General features: G+C 36.7%; 1 protein-coding gene across 1 annotated transcript in view; it reads left to right on the top strand.

Moving 5' to 3' along the window:
- Positions 1–10,866, top strand: part of PKD2L2 (polycystin 2 like 2, transient receptor potential cation channel) — a gene marked incomplete at both ends in the record, with an annotated part of 32,304 nt that extends 21,438 nt beyond the window's left edge. Inside the window, 5 exon segments of the mRNA XM_081230480.1 lie at positions 455–558; positions 2,021–2,083; positions 2,678–2,732; positions 10,215–10,327; positions 10,770–10,866. Of these exon segments, the coding sequence (XP_081086606.1) occupies positions 455–558; positions 2,021–2,083; positions 2,678–2,732; positions 10,215–10,327; positions 10,770–10,866 (432 nt within the window).
- Between the last annotated feature and the right edge of the window lie 1,064 nt (positions 10,867–11,930).

Here is an 11,930-nt window from a genome sequence, read left to right on the forward strand (position 1 = left end):
GAGTAGGAATACCCTCTCCACAGTTCTGTTTGTGTTATCTGGACATTAATAGTTGTAAGAGCCCTAGTAAAATTGTGCATTTAAACAGCTCTATAGAATTTTAAAGAAAAAAAAGAAATACCCTTATGAACATATATTATTCTAAGTTTTCTTCTGATATGTAACATTAATAAATTTGTATATATATATATATATATATATATATATAATTAACCAATGTATATGCACTATTTTACATTCTGCTTTTCCCATTTACCATAAACATACTTACCCATATCCACACATTTCCCATTCTACTATATTATATATAGTCTACATAGCCATATCTCTTATTGAGCACGAGTTACTTTTAAAATTTAAATCTAATTTTACAAATCCCAGCACTTGTCAAAGTCATTAACAACATTTAAACTAAATTTTTATTGAAATACTTCATTTGAATATTTCTCCCCAGAACATGTTCTTGGCAATAATTAATGATACCTATTCTGAAGTGAAAGCTGACTATTCAATAGGCAGAAGGCCAGATTTTGAACTTGGTAAAATGATTAAAAAGGTATGTCAAATTCTTCTAATCAGAATTCTAAGACCAACCTTGTTCAGTTTATACTCTTGTAATTTGAATAACACCTAAACCCCAAGTGGTAGTGCAGGGAGGGCATTTGGGGCTTTTTGCTTTGGTCCACGGTTACTTACATTTGTATTATTTCAGTACCAGGAGAAATGTTCTCTGGCTTCAAAAATGTGACCAAAATTATTTCAGAGTTCAATGTATCAAAAAGCTACTGAGCACTAAATGCAGAGCACTTACTCTCTTCCCTCCAAAAGTTTTCAGTTTAGATGCTGGTAAATTCCTATGGACAATCTGAACTCAGAACTCCATTTGCCTTACCTTCCTCACTTTCTGTAGTGGCAACACTCTCCTCAGTCACCCCTGGCTCAAAACCCTTGAACTTTTTCTTTGTCCCTTATATGGTCTGTTGCTGAGGCTTGTGTGTAAAGTTCACCTCTGTAGTTTTTGCTCACATTTGTGGAACTCAAAGACACTTTGAATTCTAACTGCCACCACTACATTAGGTACTCAGTACTTTTCACCCGGACTTCGGTATAGTAACATCCTCTTAACTGTTCTAGCCTCCTTCCTGTGCCAGCCCAGTTTTGATCATATCACTTCTCTGCTCAAAATTCTTCAAAGTTTCTCTGGGCTTGTCAAAATAAGTCCAAATTCTTTATTCAAACATTCAAGGGCCTTTTCTAGTCTCACAGTCTCAACTTATTTTATTCACTATCATTGAACTATACAATTTTTACCTTCTATGCCTCCATTTACAGCACTGTATGCCCCAGCTGTTTTGAGCACAGTGCTGTTTACCATGCTTGCTCTCATTGTTTCCTCTAGACCTCTGCTCATGTCATTCCCTGACTCCCCAGGAATATTCCCTCTGCTCTCTTCACTGACATTCTGTTCTCCCTGTTAGAGCAATCTTCCTTGTCCTCTCAATACCGACCTCACTGTGAACTGTAGCAGAGTCATGTGTGTACCATCTTGCCCATCTCTGCATACCCACAGCTCTAACCATAGCATTTCACACAGAAAAGGTCCTATAAGCTGTGGGGTTAGTGGGGCTTAAGAACTCTGTCCAAGAACTTATCTGTAAAAGTAAACTATTAATATGTCCCCCAATGAACTTAACTGTGGGTTTTTTCACCTTTTATCTCCTGATTATGATGTTGGTTATGAGCATTAAAGTGTTAATATCATTAATGCAATAAATGTTAATAATATTTTTTAAAGATTTTTTTTCCAAGTTCAAGTGTGATGACCTCCAGCTTTTTCACCAGCAGGCAGAAACCATAAGTAGTGACAAGGTGAAAAAAGATAATCATAGTATTTGCCTCTACATTTCTTTAGGGCAGCAGTCCCTAAAGTCAAGCATTCCCTGTTTCCTTTACCTTGATCAAAAATTAACAATACAGAATATTATTTTTATGAACTTTTAAACTTTTAAATTATGCTCAGTTACCACAGTGCTCTCGAAAAACTCAAACTAAAGAAACCTGAAACAGATGAAGACAAGAAAAGGTAAGATGAATTTTCTTCAATTTTTAACTTACCATTTTAAAGCTCTGTATTATATTAGAAACTTACAGTGAGAGTAAGGTTTTGATTGCAAAACAACCACCATTCAATATGCTGATTCTAAATAAACTGTCAAAACATCCAGTAGCACCTCATAATTTCTGAGAGTGCCATGAAACTCTAAGCTAATTTAAAATTAATATAAGGCATGCCATGCCACTCAGAAAAAGGTTTAACAGAAAGCTGGACAGGACAGTAAAGTCCCTCTAAAAAAGCAGGAAATGATTTTAGTCTACATTAAGTGCATGCTTTTAGCTATCAAAGTAAAAAAATTTTTAAACGAAATATTTAAGAATGTATTTACATTTACTGCATAATTTTAGTGTCAAAATCTGGCAGTGGGACATAATAGAAACATGTTTTTATAGCTAGAGATATGATATAGAGAACTTATTAATGACCACATTTTCCAAATAATTAGTGTTATCAGAAAGAACAGAAATTAATTCAGATCCTTAATACAGATCTGGTTATATTTTATATTGTCATTTTCCTTTTTACTGTCATATACCTCTGATTTTTATTTTATATTCTCAGTAGGAAAAGCAGTGATTTGGCTGAACAAGCCAGAAGAGAAGGCTTTGATGAAAAAGTAAGATTTTAATTTTCTCATAAAGAAGTGATAGTTTTATTAGAAAAAATTCTGATTTAAGAACTGAATGATTTGCTTTTTTTCAGAGCAGTAGTTGCCACCTCCAAATTTCTCCCAGAATCTAGATCCTTTCTTATTTAGGACAAATTGTTTGGATTCCAGATGCTCCTTCTCTCTTATTGGTGCTCTTAGCCAGATACCCTCGTCCGACACTGTACCTTCACTGTGGGATTAGCACACAGGGTTTAGTGAGTATACTCTATTGAGATGATTATATAATTGTTCTCTTGTAATCATTAATGTGATGAATCACTTAAATGATTTTTCTTATATTTCAAAACTGTAACATATATTCAACAAATGACTAAACATATGTGTTTAATAAATAATTATGAAGCAAACCTCCACATACCACTACCACCCAAGTGAAAAAATAGAACACTGCTCTACTTCTGGATGCCTCCCACCCCCCAATATATTGAGAAAGAGGACAGCAGTGTCAAGAGATTGGAATAAGCAAACAAGTATGTATAATGGAGTGAGGTTTCTCATTATCAGACAACGGAATTGCAAAAATGGAAAGGCTGAAGGTTAAAATGAACCTTGTGGTGTTGGATTAGAATTGCAACTGTATGTGTGTGTGCGTGCGCGCGAATGTATCTTCTAACTCTGTCCACTGAGAAGGCTAGAGTGACATCCTAGTAGCAGTGACACAACGAGCGTCCAGATCTTGGTTTCCAAATACCATTCTCCTCTAAAAGGAACCAGGGCTCCTTGGAAATAGTTAATTCCAGGACTGGAAAGTATAGGTGCTTCATACTGTACTCCATATAGAATGATGGAGATCTGTTAAAAGGACACAAAAGTAAGCTTGAGTGGGGATCTCGCTGGCCAAGTGTGGGATTTTAAGCACTTATTTAAGCACTTAATGAATATTAATTTAAACCCACAGAATAAAATAGGATTCCATGGGTCCACACTGATCTAAACATATACATGAATAAAAGTCTGAGGAAGAATAGAACATTTCCATACCTCTCCACGAAATACTTACTAATTACAAAAAGAAAAAGAGTAACATTACGGTGAAAAAGTCTGGAAAACAGCACCTTAATCAGTACTGGAACAAGCTGAAATTATATGCCACCTGATAGGGCACTAAGAGAACACAGGATCCCTTCTGTAAAATTTCTGCCAAAGATGCATAATGCAACGAACCATCATGCAATAAGAAACTGAGGGACATTCTATGAAATACTGGTCTATAGACTTCAGAAGTTTCAAGGTCATGAAAGTCAAGGTAAAGCTGAGGAACTACACCAGACTGAGACTAAAAGATGGGTAAATACAATGCATAATCATGGACTGGATCTTTTTACAATAAAGGGCATCATTGGGACACTGGTAAATTTGAATGGGGGACTGAGGATTTAGATGGTAATAATCTATCAATATTAATTTTCTGATTTTGATGATTATACTGTGCTTATAAAGGAGAATGTCCTTGTATGCAGGAAATACACACTGAAGTATTCAGGGACAATAAGGCATTCATGTTGGCAACTTCAAATACTTCAGAGGATAAAAACTATTTGTATTGTTCTTATAACTTTTCTGTAAGTTTGAGATTCTTTTAAAAAACAAAACTATAATTCAATAAACCATTTCTGAAATAAAAGACAATGTATATTGAAAGACATACTATGTACCTGGGAAAAATTACCTAAAATGAACATGAGACTTATCCAAGCAAAATTTGGATTTACTTACAAGGAAAAGAGAATTAGGTTAGCATAACACCATTCAACACCATAAATCAACAGAACAACACCTACAATATAGCAAGGAAAGAAAATGTAAGCCAAGGCTTTTTTATATGCAGCAAAGCCGTGTTTCAAGTATAAAGGCTCTAAAAGTTTTGAACATGTAAGAACTTGGGGAATACCACTGTATTCCTGAGGATTCTATGTGAGGATCATCTTCAGCCAAACAAGAGATGACTGAGAAATTTTAGAAAAAAGAAGGAAGAGAGAAGGTATAAAGTAAAAAAAGCTGACTGATTATTTCATATGTAATAGCTAAAAAGTTGAAGAATTATCATTTAGAGTTAATAGCCAAAAAGAAGAAACTTTAGCAAATTTAAGAGCACAGTAGTAAATTTAAAAGATATTGTTTTATTAATTTTAAAACACATTTTTCCATATTTTAATATCTCTGAAATCAAGATGTGCCTTATATTTGACAATGTGCCATATTTTAACTGGTGGCATTTTTTTCCTAAGTGGTACATAAAATAATGGTGTAATGGTCTTACGATAGACTCCATCTCTCAGATACAAGAAAATACAGTAATATGATTAAATATACTTGGGTAGTAGAGGGAAGAGAAATGAGGAGGAAGAAATTATAACCTAATTTTTTTGTTGAACTTGTTTGGTTCTTTTTGAGGGAACCAAAACAAGAAAGAGATGACGGAGGATGTATAAAAAGATACATGAATAAAAACAGACCACTAAAACAAAAATACATACATTCTTAAAGGGAAGCAGTACCAAATCAAAAAAGAAAACTGAAAATATGCCACATGGTAAGAGACTGTAAATATACCTTAAAACAATGTAACTGTGACCAGATATATCTGACATATCAGTAAAGACAAATAAGTTTAATTTATTTAAAAAGAAAAAGAAAATATTTTCAGATTGAATCACAGAGCAACACCCAATTCTATGATATAGCCTAAAATATATACCTAAAACAAAGTGATTTACAAAAGTTAAGTATAAAAGCATGAGCCAAGGTATAAAAGGCAAGGAAAAGTTATCAGAGGACACAATATAAGTCAAGGTAGAATTCTAGAAAAAAGTTCTAAATGAGATGAAGGGCACTTTATAAGGCTAAGATCAATTTTAATAGTTATGATTATCTATGCAACAAATAATACGGCATAAACTTCCATAAAGTAAAGACTACTAGAGTTATAAAAGGAAAAACATACAAGAATACACTAAAAGTAAAGAACAGATCAAGAAAAATGAAAGGATTAAAAATATATATATAATGAATAAAGTGATCTTACAATTATGTATTAAACTCTGTACTCCCAGAAGATACACCTGTTTTTCAAAACCCCTTCATGAAAACAGATATATTGGGCCATAAAGAAAACCTCAATAAACTGAAAATAAAATTTATCAAAACTGAGCCCAAGAGAGATTTTTAAAAGCTTAAACAGGGCTTCCCTGGTGGCGCAGTGGTTGAGAGTCCGCCTGCCGATGCAGGGGACACGGGTTTGTGCCCCGGTCCGGGAAGATCCCACATGCCGCGGAGCGGCTGGGCCCGTGAGCCATGGCCGCTGAGCCTGCGCGTCCGGAGCCTGTGCTCCGCAACGGGAGAGGCCACAACGGTGAGAGGCCCGCGTACCGCAAAAAAAATAAAAAATAAAAAATAAAAAAAAAAAAAAAAAAAAAAAAAGCTTAAACAAATCCATTCTGTAGAAGAAATGAAGTCATCATAGAGCTACCTCTGAAATAAATCAGGCCCAGATGGTTTCATATGGAAATTTTACCAGATTTTTAAGGAATAAATAACTTCAAGCTATTTGAACTGTTCCAGAGCAAAGAGAAAATTGAAAACTTCCAAATTATTTTTATAAAATAATTTTAGAATCACTATATAGTGATTCTAAAACCTAGTAAAGATTGTATCCTCCTCAAAAAAAAAACAAAAACAGAAAAAGAAAATATCACTTATAGGGACTTTCCTGGTGGCGCAGTGGTTAAGAATCCACCTGCCAATGCAAGGGACATGGGTTCAATCCCTGGTCCAGGAAGATACCACATGCTGCGGAGCAACTAAGCCTGTGTGCCACAGCTACTGAAGCCAGCATGCCTAGAGCATGTGCTCTGCAATGAGAAGCCACCGCAATAAGAAGCCTGCGCACCACAACAAAGAGTAGTCCCCGTTCACTGCAACTAGAGAAAGCCCGCGTGCAGCAATGAAGACCCAATGCAGCCAAAAATAAATTAATTAATTAATTTAAAAAACCAAAATATCACTTATAGATCTTGAAGCAAAAATCCTAAATAAAATATTAGCAAACAGAATCCAACAGAACACAATACCATGATTCAGATAGGGTTTATTCAAAGAATGGGAAGATGATTCAAAACTGTATAATCAACTAATTACCATAATCCATTCTATTTATAGACCAAAAAAAGGAAAACTATTATTGTCCATAGATGCTGGGTATTTGATAAGATTCAACATCCGGGCTTCCCTGGTGGCGCAGTGGCTGAGAGTCCGCCTGCCAATGCAGGAGACACGGGTTCGTGCCCCAGTCCGGGAAGATACCACATGCCGCGGAGCAGCTGGGCCCGTTAGCCATGGCCGCTGAGCCTGCGCGTCCGGAGCCTGTGCTCCGCAGCAGGAGAGGCCACAGCAGTGAGAGGCCCGCGTAGCAAAAAAAAAAAAAAAAAAGATTCAACATCCAACTTTGAGGGGGAAAACAAAACAGGAATCAATGGACTCCTCGTCGACATGATAAAAACAAATTTATCTCACCCCAAAGCTAGCACCTTATCTAATAGGGAAACATTGGACATGTCAAGGACAAGACAAGGATGTATTGGAGGGATCAGAGAAAAGAATTAAGCAAGAGGAATACATGAGAAGTACAAAAGTTGAAAAGGAAGAGGTAAAAACTACCTCTGTTTGAGATATGATTCTCTTTCTCAGGTATACAATGAACTGAAAAATTATGACAAAAAGAGATTAAGTAGTAGGAAAAAATAATTTACAGTCATGTCATATATGCAAACATCAACCAGCTCATTAAAAATTATAATAGAAGAAACTACAATAGCAATAAAATAGAAAATGCCCAGGGACTAATTTTAAAATGTTTAAAACCAAGATATGGAAAAATTTAAAACATTCCTTAAAGACAAAAATACACCTGACTAAATGACATACTTACTACATGTATGAGGACCTAGTCAGGAAAATGGAAACCATACTATACATCTCAAACAGAGAAAATTTATTACAGGGGATTGGCTACACAGGTATTGGAAGATAGAAAAAGTAAAAACACTGAAGCAACTCATAAGTAATAACTGTAGGAGGATGCTACCACTCCCATGGCTAAGGTTACAAAAGGTGGGTTTATTTGAACCTAAGACACTTAAGGGGCCTGAAGCTGTTGCTCAGACCTCTGAGGTCACCCCCATCCCACCCCTGCTGCTCCTGATACTCCTGAGGGAGTATGATGAAGCTGGTGCTGGGTATGCCAAAAGAAGCTGGACAACTGCAGCCTGGAGCCAACTACCATTTGCGGAAGCAATGCTGACAGAAAGAAAACAAGAAGAACCTTCTCCCCTCCATCGTCCAGTAAGGCAGAACCTAACAAATCTGGTAGCAAGACAGTCTAGGGAATGAGGTTTGCAAAGCCTGAGATCCAGCATATAGAGCATAAGAGAGCATAAGAGTTTAGGAGGGCAAATTTTGAGTTGAAAGATATTAGCTAAACGGTCAGCCGAATTCACCCCCTTTGGCTATTTAGTACACATCTGTACTTCCATAAAATGACAATAACTATTTCTAGCTTCCATCTAATAAGACAGAACTATCCTCTATGAAAATGGAGGCCCTCTTATTCTCTCCCCAAAAGGGGAGAAGCAAAGTCCCAAGAGTAATTGTATCCATCTCTGGGTGACGTTAAGACCTTTTCTACTCAAATCACAATTCCTTAAGAACTTAATATTTAAACTACAGAGTTTTAGACATGGAAGTATTAAGAAGCACCCCTCAGAGAATTCCCTGGGTTCCAAACACAGCCCTCTCTGAACCCATTTTGTAGCAGCACCAATTTCCCCTTGGTAATTGGGATCAGTTACCTCAATCACTTCTTAGCCTGCTGGTTCGGTAGTCTGAGGAATCCCAAATAGCCAGGCGGTGGTCTCAAACTCTTAAGTCAATTGTTGTGTCCCTTGGTGGAGGCACACTGTCTATAAGGGTCTGTTTCTTTGGACCTTCTCTGCTACCAACCAGTCATCACTTAGGGGCCAGTGAGAAAAACAGAAACACACTAGGTAGCTCAAAAAGAGGGGGTTTACTCCACAGAATTCATTTCTGAGGCATGAGAGGTCTGTAAGAACCATTGTGGAACACTGAATTAATCCAGAAACAATTATAAGCAGCAGCTACCACCTACAGGGAAGAAGTGGGTTGACTAGAACCGAGGAGCTTGAGCAAATGCCCCCACATAGTTGCTGCTCTATGAGGAAAGGTATTACTTTCCTGTGAATGTCAAGGAAGGCTTCATAGAAAAAGCGATGGTTGAGATGGGTTTTTTGAAGGATGCATCGTTTACCAGGCAGTCTATTCAATGCATATTACTAATGCATCCACATTTTAATAGACCTGGTCATTTAGAAATACTTGTGGGGCCCACCACTTTTTTAACATCACATTAAAAGTACTGGTAAATATGTCAAAACAAAGGTGCTGTAATGTGGCTGAAATAAAACTAGAAAGATTGAAAACCACCCTTTCCTACTTCAGATATGTTGGTTTAAAGACAAACACTTTCTGATATATAGCACAGCTCCTCTGGCCAGAACAGCATCCATTTATCAGGTAAACAATGTATGAACTTGGGCATCACCATTCTCTCTGAGGAAGGTAATCAGAACCCTTATACAGGGATCCACTTTGCTACTTAACATTACTGTTGGAGCAGGGCAATAGCATACCGATTTACTGAAAAGTCTTTGCATCATATCTGGGTGCACTGTCTCCTCTTTCCCTCTTTTTCTAGGGCTGTTTCTATTTTCCATAACATAACAGAGCTTTTTTTCTAAAGTTGGGAAAAAGGTATTTGGACACTAAAAGGAAAATGGGTGGGTAGTGAGCACAGAGCACAGAAAGGGCTCTTTAGAATCAGAGAAGTATATAGCAAGAATCTTCTGGTATGAGGAGCTTATTCTGGGGTATGTAGACAGATTGGAGTACACAGATTGATGCAGTAATTATGAAGAGGAGATTGGGAATTGTTAGGAGTCTGGCTGAGAAGCAGCTGGGAGGGCAAATAATACCCACAAACATACTTTGATGTGCACTTGCTTCATTATAGAACAGAGGCACAGAAAAGAACATCCCAGCTTTGGCCAAGTGAAGAATGGAGAATATCAGCTGGAGATGCAGAGTGGAAGAGGCAGTGAAAAGGGAATAAGATGATATTCATAATTTAAAAATCCCCTATCTCTGCTAAACAGTTTTAACACCAAGTTCTCTGAGGTGACTCTGCTAATGCATAGACCCAAAAATCAGGCAGGGCAAAAAGCCAGTGGGGCTCAAAATCACAGCCCTGGAGAGTAAAGTTTAAGATTCTCAACCCTGTGATGCTTGTGTGCCATGGGCCTGCAACAGAGAAAAATTTAAAGATTGCAGCTTATGCTTTTTCCTCTAACTTTACAGGAGATTCAAAGTGCAGAGCAGATGAAAAAATGGAAAGAGAGGCTTGAGAAAAAGTATTATTCTACAGAAATTCAAGATGACTACCAGCCTGTCACTCAACAAGAATTTCGAGAGTAAGCATTTGTTCTAACCAAGGTACTATGGGATATCGTGATATGGGGACTGGGGACATTCCACAATTTTCCTGAACCCAGAATCTCATTCTGTTAAGATGCCACTTTTTCCCCCCAATTTTTTACCCAACTTTAAAATGACACAGAAAGCACAAAACTGCATTTGTTTAAATGTAAGGTGAGAGCAAGACCAACTGCTTTTGTCCTTACATCTCTAAATAATAGGAGCTGCCATTTATACTTGACATGCGTAGCAGATACTGTGCTCCACACAGCTTTAGAATATTAGATCTGTAACTGGCCATACTAGGCATGTTTTGGGAGCTTAAAATACTATCTTCCCACACAAAGTATTTCACAATAGGCGCTAATAACCTGCTGTCTCTTTATGTACAAAACTGTTACTGACTCATTCTCTACTTCCTTCTAAATTATCCTCTAGCCTCTTTTTAAATGCTGTGGAGCTGGAAAAAGAATTACACTACGTCAGTTTAAAACTAAACCGAATTATGAGAAAGGTTTCAGCTCTACAATATTGAGGCAAGAGGAGGTGAGAATCTGTGATACAATCATGGAACATTTCTAACGATTTAGTCCTGTACTGAATTATTTCCTAAATTTGTCCCCATTTTGGGTACATTTTAAAAGCACAAAACTAGCTACCATCAAACTATCGTCAGGCTCAATGATAATCATCAAATGATTTCTAGGAATGGGACCCAATATATAATCCATATGTATTACAACATGCGTCCACAGTGTACACACACAGGTACACATGAAGCCTTTTATAATGAGATTTATTATTAAATTCTAGGAATGTGAATGGAAAGTATAAAATAATATTGTTTTTAGTTCTTAGGGCAGGTCTCTAACTAATAGTTCAATAAGTCAGTAAAGATAGTTTTCTCAATGCTACACAGAGTATTAGAACTGTTGGTATTCTCATCGTGTGCCATGTTCTAATTTCTCTAGCCAAAGGTAAATTAATAAATGCTTAGGAGTCTAGAAAACCATTATATAAGACCCCAAGTAAAATAATCTCACCTCAAAAAAAAAAAAAAAAAAATCTCACCTCCATTCTTCCCAGTTGGAAGTCTCCTGGAAAAAGGCAAAGTGTAGAAGAACAAACTTCCCAACCACCTACAGAAATTTCACTAATATCTTCAAACTAGAAATTCATCTAGACAGTTTCTAAAGTAACACATTTGAAGTTTCCCAAAAGTGCTTCCTCGACTACTTTAAAAGTAAACTATCCTTTAAAACATAAAATAAAAGAGCCAGGTAGGAGTATCAAGGTTATAAGAAGTTATGTTTGAAAAGTGTAAATGAGGGTGTTGCAAAAGCCCTGTAATGGATGGTTGGGAAGTTTTGGATGGCTGGCATTTTGGAAATTGGAAGGAAACTCTTCTAATATAGGTTACATAAGCCCTCCTAGAAGAGCCATATGTTATATGTTCTCTAAGCCCAAGTAACATCATTTGACCATAGACTTCCACACTGTGCTCAACAGTCCCTGGACTGTAAAACTCAAATAAAGGAATTGTTAAATATACCCACCTTCCTTAAGCCAAGCTCTTCTCTTAGAGACTGTATGTCAAGT

Source organism: Mesoplodon bidens (assembly GCF_964165515.1).
Source record: "Mesoplodon bidens genome assembly, chromosome: 4".
NCBI lineage: Eukaryota > Metazoa > Chordata > Mammalia > Artiodactyla > Ziphiidae > Mesoplodon > Mesoplodon bidens.